Below are 19,710 nucleotides of genomic sequence, written 5' to 3'. Positions count from 1 at the left end.
ATATCACAAGAACCCAAACCAAACACGATTGATTATATTAATTTTCATGTTTTTTGAATTTTTGATTCAGGGTATGTTTATTTGTTCACTGGAAAGCATTGAAGGAAACATCTTCCAAGTCCAGAGATAAATGGGAAAAAGTTACCAAGGCAAGTTAGTCCTTCCCCTGAACAAATTCATCCTGATTGGAACTCTATTATATCTTTTTGCAGCTCAAAAATTTCTGCAAATGGGTTCAACTCTAATGGAAGTCAAATCAATGGCAGCAGTTTATACCAAGCGAGATTATGTCAAGTTGTCCCCACAGCAGATGGTGTCTGACTGAACACAGTTCTGGAAAAAATGGCCAAGGAAGATATAATTATTTGTGTTGAAGCAGCAGCCAAGTCAACCCTAAATGACACCAAAGGACAAATCAACGTGGAACTTGAAATTGAGCTTCAGGGAACTGAAGCCAGACAGGCTTACGCAGACATTTTTCTAGTCTTAATTGCCTTAGGGCAATTAGACACAACACTTTGTGACTGGAGTTTTCATTTGTGTGGTGGCATCATCTTCCCCTTGCCTAAAGCTGACATAAAATATTGTCATCCTCAGCGAAGAGAATTTCGAGTTGAATAAAGACCAACGACTCCACACTGAACTGGCTGGAATGGAAAATGAGTGATGAATATCATCTTGCCATTTTAACACCTGAACCATGAACATCTGGAATTGGAACTGAAACCTTAACCTGACCCTGGAAAAAAGCTGTTGATGAATTCACCAAACTTCTCGTCAAATGCTACCTAAAATCTACTTTACCGTCCATCAAGAAAACGCAATTAAAATGTAAATTTAATTGCATTTGCACGATGAAGTAATTAATTTCAATCAAGTTTGTCCACTATTTTATTTCAGAGCTGCCGTTTGGATAAGGAAACCGTGGCCCTGCGGTTTCTTGTCATCGAGGAATCCTCGGTCACGTCGGTCTGTATTCTTTAACGACAAGCACTGCCACAAGAGTTAATCCCAGGCCCGCCAACTCATCTACTTGGCGAGTAAAGACTACAGATACAAGGTGTAAGAAGCCCTCCTCTTAAACAAAAATGGAAGTAAAAATAAGTGCTCAGTTTCCTTCGATGTCGAATCAGTAGCTCCACTCAGCTTTGCATTGGAAATAAGTCACCTACTTTCAAGGGAGTCTATTGATCAAAATTTTAGCGAATTTTCTTGATGTACTTTGTGATCAGTAGAGCTGATGAAAGGTCTCAATTCAGGTGACCATTGAAAAAGTGAATCCAACTAAATAACAAACCTCGTGATGATCATTTATAACAGGCTGATGGACCAATGGAGTGAAGAATGTGATCGACTAGCTGTAACAGCATCCGACGGATCAATTTTACCAGTTTCCTAGACCAGATACAAATTTGTAACTGTGCACCACCTTCATCTTTTGTCATCAGTAATTGCACAGGTACTCGTGTCAAACTTCAAATTTTTTCTATGATTGGTGTTTGATCTTAGTTTTATTTCATATGTAACGTTGTCACGTTGGATGTCGTCACAGCTTAGGTCGACTGATTCCCGTGCGTTCAGGGGTATCCAAACCATCAACAACTGAGCACGTCCTGTGGCACCTCTTCGGTTCTCCTTCGAGACGGGGACGAGACTACTGGATTTGCAGGTTAGGTTTTCTCGACGTTCATCGCTTTCTATTTCGCACTTCCTCCCTTTGTCAAAACATTTATTTTTCCAGTGGTTGCGTATTCCATCGCTGTCTCTTTGCTTTTCTTCAATGAGCAGCAATCTCTCCTACTCCTACTTAGCTTTTTAACAGGAAGATGTAGCGCTTGTAGGATGCAGTAATGTTTGCTAGTAATCGTTTATTCTCGGGGTATTATGTAAACGTTCTCCTGTTGTTGTTGGCGACTGGGTTTGGGAACTTATTTAGAAAGTTGTCTAACTTGTATTCTTGCATCACCAGAAGTCCTCGAGGAACGATTCTCTTTTTGTTTTTAAAGCGATCTAATTTAATCTGCTTAATTGAACCGGTTGAACTTGGGGTTTACGTTTATTGTGCTCACCATTTGTGAGTTAACCAAGCCAATTAAAAATTGCGTGCGCTTTTATAAAAATGAGTGAAGATTATTCGAAATCAAGTTGGTAGAACGCAGAACACGGTAGATTTCAGAATTATCTTTTCATTTGCTAACGATCAGTTCAACGTCCGCGAAACCTGTACCCACCGTTTTCATTTAGTATTTTGTGTACTCTAGTATATCATTGCAGGAAATCGATTTTTTTTTAACAAAGTGTAATCAAATTTCTGAATAAAAAAAACCTATGCTTTAGCCTTTACTTATAGTCGGATGATGATCTTACGTACAACATCTGGATTATCCGTATTCCCTTAGTTGAGAAATAGATTCGCCCTCCAGCTTAGTTGGATCCCTTTTGACTCGGTGACGGAATCGGGACAGAATCCAAACGATGAACTCCACAATCAATCAACTGCAACGTAGGGCGCATTGGCACTATTTTTCAAAAGGAAACATTTCCAATGCCGAATGTATAGTTTAGGATGTTATATGATTGAAGTGGTTTGATTTCAGTGTAGTTCGACATCAGTTGTTTAGTTATGGGATACATCTAGTTAGTCAACAACTCACGACAAGTGTAAATTGGCCAAGTGTTTACCCCGGATGTGACAATACGTCAGAATTAAGGAAACTTCAAAAACAAGAGGGCAACCTTTTATAGGCTCTTGTGCAATCTATTACAAACATTGGGAGCAGCGGTAATTTTACAGCAAGTGTTACGATAGAACTGAACAGGTTAAACTTGGGCAACGACAACGGCCGACACAGCCGTTATCGTACGCGAATGCATTTTTTTTTTTAGATATGACCGATATTAGAAAATAAAATAGTAGAAAACAGTTGTCTGCACAATATATGGTAACCAAAGTTCGTACCGATGAAAAAAAAAGACAAAACACTTTTAGTCCGATCTGTACATAAATACGAGTAGATAGGGCAGCCATATTTTGCTGCTGTGTTGTTTCCTTCTCCTTAAAATAATGTAGGGGACTAGTTCTTTCTTTTCTCCGTAAACTTGTGCCGAATTCGTCAACGTTTCACTGAGACAAAGTTGGGTCATTTGTTATTTTACTATGATCTTTAGAGATTACAGATTTTCCCGCCATCAGAGCTTCCGCTGTAAGCAGCATTGGACGTATTGAAACGACCCACCCATCCGTTATTGCCATTACTGGAACCGTGAAGTATGACAGAAGGTGGTCCACTTGGTCGGATGCCATTCGCTGAGTGAAAACCCGGTACGATGCTCTGAGCGTAGCATACTGGATATTGTTGTTGTTGATGTTGTGGTTGGTGCGCTGGATGACATCCGAGGCTGGATGTGACACTAGATGTGCCGCCGTACGTAGAACTGGCGCTATTCCCTCCAACGCTTGGCACGGGACTCATGACGGGACCTCGGGAGTAAGGCGCTCCCGGCTTTATTACATTTTGTAAAAACTTCAGTTTTTAAATTGCGTTATTTTTAGATGAACAGTAATAATCAAAATAGCTACCTGGTGATAAAAGTTGCCACCACTTATGATTGGATGAACTGAAGCTCCACTTAAATTTGTAGATCCCGTATTGTTGCTCGGGCCAGTACTTGAGTGCTGTGATCCGCTGTGGCTTCCTAATAATTAGATTTTGCAATAAATAAAAATTCCTCAAGATTGCAAACTTTAAAAAAGTATAACCAACCTGAATGACTCCGGCTTGTTAGCATAGCCCCATTGGTGGGAGGTAAAGTAGCCGGGATGGGTGGTGGTCCTCCAATGGAACTGCTGGGAGCTCCAACTGATGCCAGTCCTTCCCACGAACGCAATCTGTTGTGAACCTCTGTGAATGTGGGCCTCCTCAGAGGAACTTCAGACCAGCACTCGATCATCAAGGAATAAATTCGTGACGGGCATTCTGATGGGCAAGAGAGTAGCTGTCTAGAACGCACCATGTCGATGACATCTTGGTTATTGTATCCATAATACGGCTAAATAAGAGAAACATGAATTGATTATTGGCTATTGTTACTAAGATGAAAGTAGCAGCCAAAACTTTGATTGCTGTACCTGTAATGCAAAACTGTAGATTTCCCAGAGGACAACGCCGAAGCTCCAAACATCTGATTCAATTGTGAATTTTCCGTATAGAATAGCTTCTGGTGGCATCCAACGAACAGGCAACATTGATTTGCCCTGGACACGGTAGTAATCAGACGAGTAAATGTCTCGAGACAGACCAAAATCGGATATTTTCACAATCAGGTTGTCACTAATCAAACAGTTCCTTGCTGCCAAGTCACGATGGACGTAGTGATGGCTAGCTAGATACTCCATTCCTAGAGGAAGCGAAAGTAATTATGTGTTTAAAATTCGAAGAACGCGATTGATACATGAAATTTATAATGGGAGCAAAAGTATACCGGCAGCGATCTGAATTGCAATGTATAGGAAATCCGATTGTTCCAGCGTACTCGCTGTTCCATCGTCACTTCCAGCACCAATTCCGGAGACCGAACCATCGCCGGCCGGTGAGTGAGCTACCAAAAATTCATGGAGATCTCCCTGTAACCGAAATTAAAACAGCGTTATAGGACAATAGAGTTCGGTTAGAATTTGTTTGGGTAAACCAGGTCTCACCTGCGCCATGTATTCAAACAGCATGCATTGCGGTTGATCCCGTGTGACGACTCCTAATAGACATACCTGGAAAACCAAAATTGTTTTATCACCGTTTGACATTTTCGATATATTAATCAAATATTTACGATATTGGGATGACGCAATTCAGACATGAGCTCCACTTCACGGCGAAAATCTTGCTGGGTTTTCACCGAAGCGTTTGCTTTCAGCGTCTTGATGGCAATGGGCATCACACCACCGGGACTTATCAGATGATCGTTGGCGTAGCCTCGATGGGACGATCCCGCCTCGCTGTGCATTAGCTCTCCCTTGTACACCTACGTGAAGCAAGATTAAACTTTAAGTAAGTCTGACCTGGGTAAATTAATTTGATTTTTCTTACTTTGCCAAAAGCTCCTTCTCCGAGATCGTGCTGGAACCGCACAGCGTGTAAAGAGATCTCCGGGACATGAATGCGGCTGGGTGTCGACTGTCCTTGCAAAGTCGAAACCATGCTATTGCTACTTGGTGGCAAAAGAGCATTCATCTCCATTTGCTGATTAGACTGGCCGCCAACGCCAGCCAAACGGGCCATGTTGGATCCGGCCCCATTGGGTATGGGAGCGCCACAGCTGTACGGTCCCTTGATCATTACCGATGAGTTTTTGGCTTTGCATTTCGATCGGCGGACGCAGCAGACGACGAGAATGACAATCACAAGTAATCCGACGGCGGCGGCAGGAATAATTATGTACAGCCAGTTGATGTCGTAACCCATAGCTGTTTCATTTGTCCAGAAAATGCATACAATTTAGCACGGTGAGGTGAAGGTGACAGGTAATTTACTTTATCGAGAATAACTTACAGCATTTGGGCAAAGAACAAAATTCTCTGCGTGGACGAGAGTTTGGTCCTTCCACTCCGGCAACGAAACACCAAGGTTGGACCTCGACACCACCCGGATTACGGCAATAATTGTGGCCACCGATTAGCTCAGAATGGTCGGCAGATTTCACAGCCGCTTGGCGGTTCCATGGCAGGCAGTCTTGCTTACTGGTCGTGCGGCTCGCAATTCCGCGGTAATCACGGCCATCTTCATTGTAACAGCTTTGTTCTGAAGCATCAAAACGAGCATAACAGTGTATATAGTAGGCATTTGTCGCTTAGCTTTAATCCATACTACGGATTAGAGACAAGGATAATGTAACAATTCTTTACCTTCCACAATTTGAGCCATGTGAGGAATTCCAATACGGAAACACGTCTCACTGCCCTTGGATCCTATTGGCGGCAGCTTTTCACAATCAGGAAGCATGACCTGTTCCAATCGATTCGTAACAATGCAGCGTTTAAAAATTTTTACAAATGCCATAGTGTTTGTATGTAGGGAGGGAGAGGTAAAAGGAAAAAACGATTAAAATTAATGAGCCCGGATGAGGCAAATATAAATTACTCCGGAAGGTTATTGACCATTGGAGGCTGAGAGTATATCCTGGGAGTGGTCCTCCGGATTTTGGATAAAAGATGGAACAGAGCAGGGATTTTGACAGAAAATAGAGAGGCGATATGTTACCTGTTCTCCGATAAGCGGATGTTGCTTGGCGACGGCATATTCCATCCGGCAGATGTCGTTTTCCAATACCTCGCACTCATCACGGCAGAGCTGACGGGGCACGGGTTTACCCCCCTGGTCGTCGCAGAGCGGAAAGGCGGCGAAGCAGAGCGACGGCACGGCGAATTCAGCACAACTTTGCGACAGATCCCTGTTGAATGAGAATTAATTTCCCAAATGAATTAGTGTCGAAATTCATCGAGGAAAAGTCAACCTGCTTCATTGACTTACCCAGAATGTGCGATAACGGTGAAAGCGGCCGCTAATTTTTCCTCGACGATGCCTTGCGTCAGAGACGACTGGACGAAGATGGTGCGATTGGCTAGAAATTTGGAACACGTTGCTCCGCGGTACACTTGACAGAATCCTTCTAGCGGACCTTGTCCTGTTCGAACAATGAAATGAATTTCAGTTGAATAAAAATGAATCGGAAATTATTGTGATCTTCGAGCGGGACGTAGAAATGCCGGTATGTACGGTAATAAGGTTGTGATTCTTACCGTGTCCAACGTTAGTGCGTGGCAAGGAGCCTGGCATCGACGGAAACGAATTGGGATGATCAACATCGTCGTCGCCTTCGTCACCGTCGCCATGGTCGTCATCTTCGTCTTCATCTTCGTGGCCGATTTTCGGATGAAATTCTTTGTTCGGCTGGAAATCTTTGGGAAGTAGGAGTTTCGGATCTTTGGGCACGAAATCCTTGGGCAGTCCGGGCAAACTGTAAAAACAAAACAAAAAACAAATCAGCACTCAAACTTGATCTTGATCTTCTTAGATTGTCTTTTTTTTATTATTATTGCGATCTTGTGTTATTTATAAATCTAAAAGCTGGATGGTGATAGTCTTGGATGACAGAATGGCGCGCGTGATAGGCTATAGGGGGAAAAATCGGCCCCCCACCCATACAAGTCGAGGCTGTCCGATTCTTTTTTACTTCCTCTTTTCCGTCCATCGCCTCCTCCACTTCCTCCCTCCCTTTTGGACGGCCGTTGTCGTTGAAAGCTTCGGCCATTTCCGCTCGTATCTCAACAAACAAGAGCCGTATATACACTAGACTGCTATCCTCCCAGCAACCTCTTGGTGCTCATCCCTCTCATGTTCTTGCTTCTTTTTCTCTAGTTTTCTTTTTTTCCTTTTTTTTACGAGACAGGCGTCCGAATGTTCGGCCGAATGTTCGTCGCAACATTATGGGCTACTTCGTGTGTCTCACTAAGGAATACAACAAAGAAAGCTTCCGGCCTTTAATGCTCTGTTAACGTCTTTCAATTGTTGAAAAGGACTTTGGGTGTCATCGACTCTCAATGGGACGAAGACGGCCCTTGTTGAAGTCGCAATAGCGAATCAGTTTCCATTCCGAGTGCTGGAAGTGGAGTCCAATTCGGGCCGGCAGCAGCAGCCCTATTATGACCGTCTTGACTGTCAGACAGCTTCGGAACTAGTGGGAGGATGGGGGGTGGGGAGAAGACTAAATTTGGAAAAAAAGGAAAACGAAAAGCGAAAAGCGAAACGAGGAGAAAAATAGAGAGGCTAACTAGTTTCTTTGAAAAAGATATGTATCCACATGGCGAAAGATGGGAAAATAAAAAGGGGAAAAAGGAGTGAAACAAGATGAAGAGGACGAGCAAAAGAGAGTAGACCTATGTATGTATGCACTGTGGTGAGGGGGTATGGGGAAATTATGCACGTCAGATATCACAGGAATAAGACGACTGTTGACGCTCGGTCGCATTGCGATTCGATTTGATGATGCGTGAATCGCGGCGCTGGCAGTCGCGGCATGCAACCGTCGACTCGTCTTCCTCTCCATAGATGACTACTATACTATCGTCTTTTCTGTGCTTGCTTTTGCTTCCTCCTTTCTCCGGCCCTGTCGTCTCCCCCCTCCGCTTTTTTTTCCGCTCCAAAGTGGAGAAAGGAGGGAATCAGATGAGATCATAAGGAAGTATACACACTCTTTTCCTCCGATTCGACGACCCAAAGAACTCGGTTCGTTCAATTGAAAATCAAGTTTGCCGCTGTTGGAAGACATCCAACCAAACGGGGACTAGGTGGACTTCACTTTATACTTTACCCAGCTCTTATATTCCACGCTCGCTATATTGCATGCGTACAGCAGCAGTCTAGCTATTCAACGAGTCTGACTCTCCCCTTTATGTATATTTTTCTGTCAACTATTATACGGTTGAGAAGTGTATGCCTATCGATATTCTGTCTACATCTACATTGTGTCGCTATATATATCGACCTAGTTTACATGTAACGAAAATAGTTATAGCATTATTTTTGAAAAGGAACTCTTTTTTTTTTTTTTTTCTTATTTCATATTTGTGTAACGAAAACGGAGGACAAACAATTTACCTGACGGGAACTCCCCCGAAAGACGGGAAGGATGGCTGCTGGAAATTGGGTGAAGATGGTACTGGACCCGATTGACCCACTGGCGTGCCTGTGATTTGTTAAACAAGAATAATTGTCGTTATAGAACGTGAAGAGGTTGATATAAATTTATCAAAATTAACTTACCCATACGGACGATGACGATGACGGAACAGGGTGTAACACCTTTTCCCATGTGCCACAGTGCCATTGATTTCAAAATGATATCGTGCTTGTGTTGACATGATATGTAAATCTTTGTTTGTAATACAGTGGGTACCGAAAGTATCCGTACGGCTGAGAGGATCAGTAGGGAAAACGGTTTTTTTTAAACGCTCCCATTAATAGAATTCTTGGTGGAATCATGGTATGTTCACGCACTAGAATTTTCCCATAAGGCTAGATCCTCGGTTTTTCAGGGTTTTTTTCAAAGTCCTTGGCCCTGGTAAATTGTGCTGCCACCTAGCTTAGCGTTACTGAATCGTGTTTTCTTGAATTTTGCTTCCAAAAAGGGTTTATTATTTAGTTCGGCTATAGGCCACAGTGGTGCGCATTGGCGTAAGCTGCGCACGACTTTTGGCTATGTCGCGTACTTTTGAATTGCAATAAGATACATACCTAGATTCTGTAAAAAATAGCGAGTTTTTTCACAATTTTTTACAAAATCCTAATTGGTTTTCTTTCGATAGGACATAGAAAAAAAATGTGTTCGTACATAGTTCTGGAGAAAATCCGCTTGGTGTCACTCCATATACCGGGGCAACCTGGGATCAAGCCTTATGGGAAATTCTAGTGCGTGAACATACCATCCCCTCTTCTACCATGGTGGAATTCAATGAAATTTTTCCGAAGGTTAATATTAGGGTGGAGTTTTATGTTTTTTTTTTAGAATTTTTCAACAACGCGATATGTTTTTATCGCGTTGTGTAAGTATCCGTACGGCCGAGAGGCTCTCTCCCCCTTTCGTTCAAGGGAAGAAAGAGAAAAGGTAAAGATTTTGGGATATGGCAACACTGCCACACTGGTGAGAGGGAATTGAGGGGGAAAAACAGAAAAATTATAATCCGTGTTTTCATATTAAATTTCATTACTATAAATGAAACTTAAAAAAATGTGATCTTATGACCACACATAGAGCTAATGCAGCTCTTTTTTTATAGAACTTTCCCACCCCATAATATTTAAGTAGTTACAGAATAATTGTCCTTCAATGTAAGCCCATTCCCCATTCCCTACTAAGCCCCTTTCACGCAGATGACCCACAAAAAGTGATCAGAATTAAATTTCCAATTTTTTATGTAAAAAAAAATACATAAAAATGTAATTCTGATCACTTTTTGTCAGAAGTGTTTTTCAAAAATATTGCAAATAACCCCTACTATTTAACAAAATCGTCTGCGGGTAGTCAGCTGTTCCACACAAGCTTATGGGGAAACGGCTGAAATCTTCCTCTCTACCTCATTGTGCTGCCAACTGGCGGGCGGCTTCCACTCCCCGGACCACTATGGCTTACAGCGCGGGATAGGACTGCTTTCTCCTCTATACTCCTCCCTGCGTCCGCTATGAAAAACTTAATGCATAAGAAAACTTTTTTATTTAACAATCATCAGCATATTTGGCAATCGGCAGCAGCTAATGGGCCACGGGTGGACTCCAGTCTCCAGATGGAAAAATTGTGTGTTTTGGCTGTGGCGGGTCCGCCCTGGAAGCCAACAATCGGGATATCAACCAAGTGGTAATCAGCTACGTAAGCGCACGCTGTGAAAACAGGGCATGCGGCTGCGGCTCTGTGTCCCGCTGAAGCAGCGAGTGGAAATACTGATGGAGTTGTGCCATGAAGACAAGTGGGCAAAACATCTCGGGATGACGAGGAACTTAAATCGGAAAATAGAATGGTACTACTGGTCGCCGATGTTGCACCATGTAATAAACATATGTGCAGGTATGTGCTTTATGCCAAACCAGGAAAAGTCCACTTGAGGAACTTCAGTGACTTATGGAAGTGATCCATGTAGAAAAGAAAGACTCCCCTTATTGTCAATTTTCACCCTGAAGCTTTATGCCCTCAAGACAAGTTTTTCCAATCAAAAAATGAAAAGTACAGGGTTGTAGGTCTCGTCACAGTGATTATATTAATATAGGGTTTAAGCCTTTAAGGTGTGCAAATTAGCGTTAATGCCCGAAAATAGCGGTCAAAGTTTACAGTTTACGTGGCTGATGCGCAGCCTGAGCTGTAAAAGGAGGGTTGAGCAGGGGGTGGGGAGAATGGGCGTCAAAACGTGTTATCGTGTTATCTGAGAAGACGAGGAGGTATAAAATAATTGAAAAAAGGGACTGTTGAAACGACATATTGTTTCGTCAGCGATACAAAAAAGTTTGGCAGACTGTTTTATCGTGTTTCTGAGATCAGGTTGAAAAGGAAATGGTTATTCTTACTTTAGCTAATAATGCTTGTATGTGCAAATTCATAAAAGTAAAATCCATAGCTTTTTCATAAGTTTTTTAAAATCATAAAACAATGCAGACATTATCATAAAATAATCTTATAAAAATAAATAATCAATTGTTGCTAGCTAAATCTGAATCTTCAGCAGAGCACAAATCTCGCATTTACTGCCTGTCCTAGGTTGCGTAATCGGAAGGCAAGGACTTAATGCATCGTCACAGACGAAGAAAAAAATCGGTGACGAGGCAATGTGGAGAGGGGGTTGGGGTTGAGCAGACGAAAACGTCTGGCCTGGTCTTGGCAGACGTCATGGTGAATCGATTCAGGAACATCTAATCTGATTTCTCTCCTTTAAAACCGTTATTCACCCTGGTCGACATGACGCTTTCTCATATATTGATAGTTTGAAAGATTCAATATGAAATATCCCGTTATTGATTATGTGACAAGTAAAAGTTTAAGGGCTGCCTTTTTTCCGGTTTATAAACTTCTGCATAACATACGCGAAGAAAACAAAGATGTAACAATATTTACCCAAAAGATACCAATTGCGAAGACCGTCCTGTCTTTTGCAAGTTCATCTAGGTTCAGGTTCCATAATCCCAAAGCAGAGAGGAAGCCGTGAATTAATACCAATGGTGTCTTCCTTCCATTTTTGTTAACCGTTAAGGTCCATATTAGGTCATCTGCATTATCTCTAACACATTTCCCAATGTTAAAATATTTAACGTCATGTTCAGATGTTATGCCTAAAAGACATACATATAATTAAATAGTTAAATGGTGAATAACTGTAAAGTGCCAACTTCCTAGAAATTACTTGACACGGAATGGATACTCCGTTTGTTCTACCCAGCGTTCTAAATGTTCCTCGCTGATGTATTGAGTCTTGCTGCACCCAGCAATAGTTTATAATAACGTAATTGGGAGGTTTCTGCTTTCGAAGCCACTCCTAAGAGCCTCTATGCAATTGGTCTGATTGATAAGCTCATTATCAGATGTTGCCACTCGCCTTGTTGTGGATGATAGTAGCTATTCCTACGGAGATAGAATTCTGGGTGTCTCCACCACCATCTCGTTAAGTACAATAACCAATATTAACTGGGCCAATATGATGCTTTCAGAACTATTTTCGCTTCTTCTTGTCGGATCTTGGAAGGGCAGAACGGGATTATGTTAAAAGGAATGGAGCAGTATCATCCCCTCTCATCTTTCCAATAGAGGGAGAACGCATCTGTTCTTCACGCTCCCAGTTGCGAAAAGCGGCTGACGAATTTGGGCAATTGTGCGTTCATGTAACTGGAAAAAAGTGCTCTTCAAAAATAGCGCTTGAATGGCACTGAAGTCAGCGTATCCAGTTTCCAATCCCCCGTTGCTTGGGATCTAATTTCAGACTTTTTAGTTTGGTTTTGGAGAACGCTTGGATTATAAGTTGAGATGTTAAAATTTTCATACCAATGATTCTTGGACACATACTTAGGTAAGCATTTTTCAACATACAAAAAAATTTTAGTAATGGCCTGTATAAGTTAAATGCTCACGTTAAGTAGAAATTCTGTATTTCCTGGTAATACAAAGGTATGCGTTGCGCGTAAGCCATAACAATTAACAACCAGTTAAGCCAAACTTTGTGGTAACATCAATTTTTTGCTTTTATTCCTCGAAACCTTTAACTAAAATTCCTGTTCTTCCATAGAAGCCGCAGCCTCCTTAAAGTCAGCTATCAATTTTATGACCCACTCGTGAAATGAAGTGCAAGGAGGTTTCGACTATAATTCTGATCTTTGATGTATTTTACACTGAAATTATGTGGGCTCAGTTAAGCACATAAAATTGATTACACAAGGTGAGCTCTCCGGGGACAAGGGGTGGCCTGGGTTGGATTCCCCTGTTTACTGTTTTCTCGTCCGAATCCACAGAGAATCGGCCCTACGGAAGAAAGGGCAGAAAACAGTAAACAACAGGGGAAACCTTTAAATTTAACAGATTTTCTTTTTTAAACGTTACAACAATTGATACTAAAAAGTAGCCCCTTCAATTACCTTTCACTTCAATTACCATTTCAATTCAATTCATTGCACATAGCCGAAGCCTCTACGTATGCAAACGCTCTTATCAGATCTTTCACCGCAAGGCCCTCTTCTGTGGCAACTGGTTGGATAAATTCTGTAATTGAAATTTGAAAAAAATTGATATTTGAAAAAATTGAAATTTTGAAAATTGAAACTGGCTTAGAATGGTTGACGGATCATTTCTGAGATCCTTTTTATTCCCAACAAGAACTATGGGAAAATTAGAACACTCCTTTTCAACCTCCATTATCCATCTTTCAGAAATATTAAGGAGTGATTGTGGGTTGTCAATGGAAAAACAAGTGAAAACCACATCAACATCATGGTACAACACAGGACGGAGTTGATTATAATCAATTTGGCCGAAAGACTCCCACAACAACAATTGATACTAAAAAGTAGCCCCTTCAATTACCTTTCACTTCAATTACCATTTCAATTCAATTCATTGCACATAGCCGAAGCCTCTACGTATGCAAACGCTCTTATCATATCTTTCACCGCAAGGCCCTCTTCTGTGGCAACTGGGTCTGGTTGAATAGATTCTGTAATTGAAATTTGAAAAAATTGAAATTTGAAAAAAATTGAAATTTTGAAAATTGAAACTGACTTAGAATGGTTGACGGATCATTTCTGAGATCCTTTTGATTCCCAACAACGACTATGGGAACATGAGGACACTCCTTTTCAACCTCCATTATCCATCTTTCAGAAATATTAAGGAGTGATTGTGGGTTGTCAATGGAAAAACAAATGAAAACCACATCAACATCATGGTTCAACACAGGACGGAGTTGATTATAATCAATTTGGCCGGAAGGCTCCCATAACTCGAAAGCTACCTAAACAAATAAAACAAGAAATAGAATCAAATTTTTGCACAATACAAGGCCACCGACCAAAACTGGCCACCGGTCAAACAATTAAAATAAATTATGAAGAATTTTTTATAGCAAAGTAGCGTAACTCCTTCATATTAGAAAAAATCGGGAAATTTTTAGTCCCATAAAGCCCCGTGTTATATTGTGGTAACTCTTTGTTTGCGAGGAGAAGAAGTAGGTTGAGTAGGTAAGTATGGGCGAGATTGGTTCCAAAAATTGCCCACAGGACTACAATCCTTACCAGGGCGCAGAGAAAGCAGACAAATTTTACTTTGTGGTCATACAAACGACGAAACATCAATGACTGAATGAATATCCCTTAACAAAAAGCCTAACCTGTAACCAGTTTCTGCCCATTAATTTGTACCATCAGCAAACCGCCAGATGGAACCCTTATCAGGAAATCGCTTCATTCAGATGATAATCAGAATGAGTAAATGACTGAACCTTAACAGGGCAAAACAGATATGTATTTTATTAACATATTAAATTCTACAACCAAGGACGGTTATTATCATAACAGATTGAAAAGTGATATCATCATACACAAATTTGAAATCAATCTGAAAAGCGTGATGCCCGACACCTGGGGTTCGTTGTGACGAAGTGACAACGCGAGAAAGCACGGCATTATGTCCAATATGTATTGTCGGATGTCACGTGACAAGCCTATTCCACCAATGAGAGTTTTTAAGGCGCGCGCAAAATCGTGCTACCTTTCATGTCAGTGGCTCCAGTGCTTGAAATGATAGGGGTAGAAAAGTTGTTTTCTTAAAGACTCATAAACTGTGCCTCTTATGTGTGATGTCAAAAACGAAAATGAAAAGGCGCCATACACTGCAATACTCTTACAAAGAAGAATGAAACACTTTCCCTCTTTTTCGTTTGTCTTTTGGTAGACTCTTGTACATAAAAAAAAATGAAACTAACAACTATTGGAAGCCATCATACTTATTCAACACAAGGGTTATCTTTTTAGTCTCCAACAACTGTTACAACAGCAACAGATTTTAAGACCCTGTCGCCTCTGTCCTCACTGTCGCGAAGGGTGAAACCTACTCTAACAACATCTCCTCTTCTTCCTCTTATTTCCTCGTGACCACAAAAAACAACTGCAAATGAAGACGCCAAATTGAGCCGCTAAATCGTTGGCAGAAAACGTAATAGTATTCATACAAAGGATATTGCAATTACTGCTTAGCATATTTGTAAAGCGTTGTTAGTGCACCCCAGATATTCGGGTTCAAATCACAAATACTTTACTTTAATTTTGAATTATAAAAAAATTGACCGCCATCAACTGTTAAAAGTCTTTCGAAGGTGATGGATATTCTTCGATGATTAATTAAACGGTGGTAGATGGTAGACCTAGAGGAAACCATAGTAGGTAAAGAAGGGGGGGAGGGACTACGAGAGTGAGGAGAGATGCGAAGAATGAGTATAATGTCACAAATGATGATATTCCTCAACTTCTTTAAGGATGACCGATGTGATATTAACACTGAAGAAATAAGTTGAAACGAACAACCACTTCCTTTTTAAAAAAGCGGTTGTATTTGAAAAATCAAAAAATCAAATATTTTAATCAATAATTCCTTTTGATTTTATATAATCCCTCAGCTTTTCCCCGATTGCTTTGTTCACTTTACTTATTGTTGATTCGAGAAATCGTGCAGCAGTAACATAATTATGTACTAAGGTAATTTTCTGTTTATGGAGAACGTTCGGCAACATTCCATGTTTTTCGGATTTCCCGTTAGCGTACTCGTCATAAGTTCCTCTTCCTTAAATAGTCCCATGACTAAATTCTTCGTCACTTAGGTGTACTCATTTCATTTTGTTTGAAGTTTGAACACGTCCTCTTCAACATACTGGAGGATGGCTGCCGAATAGTTTAACGATAAATTATAAAATTATTTTAACGACAACTATGAATTAATTGTTTAAAACGCCTTACGTTTGCTCGTTCTATATCACCCATTCCCTCTGCTTGTCCCACTCTACCTGCAGCAATCCAACCGGCTGGTGTTGTCGGAAAAGCCAATTTTACGACGTTCACAAGAAAGTCCTTCGTTAATATCTCTTGCATCGCTTCTTTTATTATGCGCGGAATATCTTTATATTTAAAAATTGCTATTAATTATATAAATAACTACAAATGTATAAAACTACCTTTCATTGTTACGTTCAAAAATTCTTTCTTATCAGCCAATTGTACCTTTGTGGCCGCAAGAGTTTCCTTCGTATTAGCGTGTTCCTTTTTCAACTTTTTATATTTGGCCTCAAGCAAAGAATCCCCAGAGTCTTCAAGGCCTCTTTGCTTACGAACTTCAATCGAGGAATCCAATGATTATTCGTAACCATCACGCTATATTGTACACAAAATCAATAAAATTTAAATGTCTACACGAAAAAATATAAAAAAAACTTAAATGCCGAAGTTGAGGGTTGAGCAAATTTATTCAAATTGCTGTATAAAGATAAAGATAAAGTTTTATGCCCAGTTTTCAGAAATAAGAAAGAGGCAGTACGGAATTTCACTTTTGGGATCAACTAATGGCGTTGTCAGTTTTAAGACAACTAATACAGCACTTTGGCCAGTTCAATTCATCATTCTTGAACTTCCTCCCTCAGAAAGAAACAAATTCTCTGTTGTGAGTAGCTTGTGGTTCGCCAAAGGTAAACCTAATTGCAATGCTCTTTTAAGAGGATTTTGCGAAGAAATAACAAAACTGACCATCTCTGGTTTTCAATGGAAACGCAACAATTAAATTGTGACGTCAACAGTTGAATTGCTAAGTTTTTTCGAAATTCGAAACTTTATGCAATTTAATGGCTTTTTGGATGCAGTTGGTGTGAGAACAGTAAACGAGGGTAGCAAATAAAATTGTTTACAACTACGAAGAAATTTCAGTATTAGGAGATAAAAAGTCTGTAGAAGAGTGTAATAGAAGAGCAACTGAATTTACTCTGAGAAGTTACTCTGTTTTTAGTCTTTTTCTAACCCTGTTTGACATTATTCTTGGAATAGTTTTTAATGCTATGCATTGTGTAGACCTTGGGGTAATGAAACACCTGGCATCACTTTGCTTCGATCCAAAAAATTTGACCAACCGTGGTAAATGGGCTGGTCAATGAAAGATATAAAAAGTAAATTGTCTAATATATTTCCCTCTTCAAATGTATCCTTGTTACCTGCCAGCCTAAGTATACCTTCAAGTTGGAAGTCCTCAGAATGGAGGAATTTACTTCTATACTATGGACCCTTTATTTTCAAAGGAATTCTCCCAGAACCGTTTTAAAATCATTTTTTGTTATTTAGTTCCTCCATTTACTTACTAAATCAGAAATCTATTACCCTTGATGAGTTATACATCGCAAAAAAAACTTGAATTATTTGTCAAGGATTTTGATTGTTTGCATGGCCTATAATAAGCAATGTGAGTTTTAATGTCCATCAATTACTGCATGCTTGTGACTGTGTAAAAAATTGGGGCCACTGTGGGTAACATCTGCATATGGGTTTGAAAATACTAATGGGGTTCTTGTTAACATGTTTAATGGGACTCAGTGCACGAGTCTTCAAATTGCACAAAACTTCCAGAAATTTATGAAACTAAAAGCACTTACCGCTATGATAAACAATTCAAATGTCAATAACACATACTTCGATGACATTCAACAAAAAATGGTTCAAACATCTGTGACAACCAAAAAAGTTGTGAAACAGGGCAACAACATCGTATTCATAGGGAATAAAAAACAAAGGATATTATCACCTGAACAAACATGTTGATACGCAACTGTGTCTACACAGTTAGCACTTATAAAGAGGATGAAAAACGAAGGGATTGTTTGGTGATGGGCTCGGAATGTAGAGTTATCAAAATAATGTTATTTGGCATCCTTCAAAAGTTGTAATGAAAACCAACGTAATGTTTCTAGAATGTTTAGAGCTTTAGTCGAATGTGATAATTTAAGTTCAATTCCAAATAAAATACCAAATGCTTCATAAAACACACATTGGAAGTCTCATATCGATTCATCCTACTAACATTATTTCCAAGTTCATAATTCTAAATTCAAATCTGGTGTTTTCCTTTCAGAATTATGTAATTTGTTAGATAGGGATTAAAAATATATGAAGCAGTTGGTTTTAATTAGGAAATGGGCTTGAATTCCAACATTCTAGCTATTCTAGGTTTTCAATAAAAGCAAAAATGTCTTCGTTTAGCTTCTTTATACTTATACACAATTGGAACCAACTAAGTTATAATATCTATTTTTTTCCATTGCCTATGAATATGATTTGTTTGCTCTGTTTCATAACCATTGACGTTGACAAATATATCACAATTGTTTTTGGTGGATGTCATGTCAATGTTAGTCAATTAAATGTCACCGAAGTGTGACTTGTTTACATTTGAATTATAAACGCATCAAGTGAGCAGTAGTTGGTGCAATCGTCGTTGCACTATTTAAAAAATCAAGTGTAGCAAACTTGATTGTTTGAACGTCATTTGCTTAAAATGTCACCAGACAATGCCAGGAATAACGGATGTGTCATTTTTGAAAATGAAAAGGAATAACACCCTATTCAATTATACTACCAAGAATTTAGCCCAAGATTAGTGTTTCATTTACAAATTGGCTAATTCATACACATTTATTTTCCGTCAAGTATTGGTGTTGTGAATAACATTCGTAAATTGTGTCTCTACCTAGGTTGTCACCTGTTGAGGCATCTTCTTTGGACGTAGAGAATGTCCATTTGAACGAAGAGCCATCCATTCTGCCCGTCCAGATTATCGTGCCGGCCAACGATATTCCAACTCCAGCTATCGAAAACAATATTCCGGCCAACAATATTCCAACTCCAGCCAACCGAATGACAGTTTCTGTCATTCCGAATCCTTCTTGCCTGAAATGTTTGATCGAAAGAATGGCGGAATATAGAAAAGCTAAAAATGCTTCTATAGAGCTCAACTCTGCCTCGGATCAGTAGAGATTACAAATTAGTCAAGAATTTTTATAAATTTATGTTTTTATTTACAGCTTAACAGTTCGGTCCATCCCAGATGTGACGCTCGCTTGGATTCCGAATTTACCATTTCTCCGATTGACGTGCTGGAGCAGCAGATTATTGTCACTCTGGGAAGCGAAGAAAACGGAGATCAATCTAGCTACTTTGTGAGGCCGGTTCCAATCATGGAATCTAGCCTTGAAGATGCTTCGGAATCTAACAAAACGAACTCTGGAGTTGGTGGTTGGGAATACCATGAAGCACTGGGGAAAAGGTAATAATAGTAAAATTTGACAAAAAACCAAGCAAACTGTTAATGATTATAGATTCATTTCATAGAGTAAGTCACGCTATCTATTTTATCAATCGGGAAGATCATTCACCGTGAAAAATAACAAAAGGGATGATACAGTTGTGTGGTGTTGCACAGTTAGGCCTAAAAAGGATCCTTGTCCAGCAATTGCATGGCTGCAATCTGGTCAGAATTATCACATTGTGAAGAATCATATCTGCCGAAATGAGCACAATAAGAAAATGCGACTGACTATAATGGGTGAAGCCAAAACAACAATGTAAAGCTAATAACTTTGCATCTGCAGCATCGATTGCTGAGCCATTG

General features: G+C 40.0%; 1 protein-coding gene and 1 long non-coding RNA gene across 5 annotated transcripts in view; one reads left to right on the top strand and one right to left on the bottom strand.

The window, feature by feature from the left end:
• The window catches only part of LOC124195638 (inactive tyrosine-protein kinase transmembrane receptor ROR1-like), a 169,768-nt gene that overhangs the window by 14,152 nt on the left and 135,906 nt on the right, over nucleotides 1–19,710 (bottom strand). The window contains exons 6-19 of one of the 3 annotated variants that reach the window (XM_046590147.1): nucleotides 8,652–8,739; nucleotides 6,794–7,011; nucleotides 6,525–6,678; nucleotides 6,255–6,444; nucleotides 5,900–5,999; nucleotides 5,547–5,795; nucleotides 5,085–5,461; nucleotides 4,828–5,019; nucleotides 4,700–4,765; nucleotides 4,483–4,624; nucleotides 4,130–4,398; nucleotides 3,765–4,050; nucleotides 3,581–3,696; nucleotides 2,734–3,503 (exon numbers count right to left, since the gene is read on the bottom strand). In XM_046590147.1, coding sequence (XP_046446103.1) covers nucleotides 3,165–3,503; nucleotides 3,581–3,696; nucleotides 3,765–4,050; nucleotides 4,130–4,398; nucleotides 4,483–4,624; nucleotides 4,700–4,765; nucleotides 4,828–5,019; nucleotides 5,085–5,461; nucleotides 5,547–5,795; nucleotides 5,900–5,999; nucleotides 6,255–6,444; nucleotides 6,525–6,678; nucleotides 6,794–7,011; nucleotides 8,652–8,739 — 2,786 coding nt within the window. In that variant the 3' untranslated portion in view covers nucleotides 2,734–3,164. Of the gene's footprint in view, nucleotides 1–2,733; nucleotides 3,504–3,580; nucleotides 3,697–3,764; nucleotides 4,051–4,129; nucleotides 4,399–4,482; nucleotides 4,625–4,699; nucleotides 4,766–4,827; nucleotides 5,020–5,084; nucleotides 5,462–5,546; nucleotides 5,796–5,899; nucleotides 6,000–6,254; nucleotides 6,445–6,524; nucleotides 6,679–6,793; nucleotides 7,012–8,651; nucleotides 8,740–19,710 lie in introns of those variants that run through there. The other 2 variants (XM_046590148.1, XM_046590146.1) reach the window with 2 other exon arrangements.
• Nucleotides 215–3,740, top strand: LOC124195642. Of its 2 annotated transcripts, none has more exons than XR_006875335.1 (5): nucleotides 215–831; nucleotides 901–1,062; nucleotides 1,321–1,459; nucleotides 1,553–1,669; nucleotides 3,169–3,740. It is a non-coding gene; the product is annotated as an uncharacterized LOC124195642 (long non-coding RNA). The 2 variants fall into 2 exon arrangements; XR_006875336.1 differs by having other exon boundaries at nucleotides 901–1,259.

Source organism: Daphnia pulex, chromosome 6 (genome assembly GCF_021134715.1).
Source record: "Daphnia pulex isolate KAP4 chromosome 6, ASM2113471v1".
NCBI classification, from domain to species: domain Eukaryota; kingdom Metazoa; phylum Arthropoda; class Branchiopoda; order Diplostraca; family Daphniidae; genus Daphnia; species Daphnia pulex.
The sequence above is the reverse complement of the archived record's forward strand: the minus strand, read 5'-3'. Positions and strand labels throughout refer to the sequence as shown.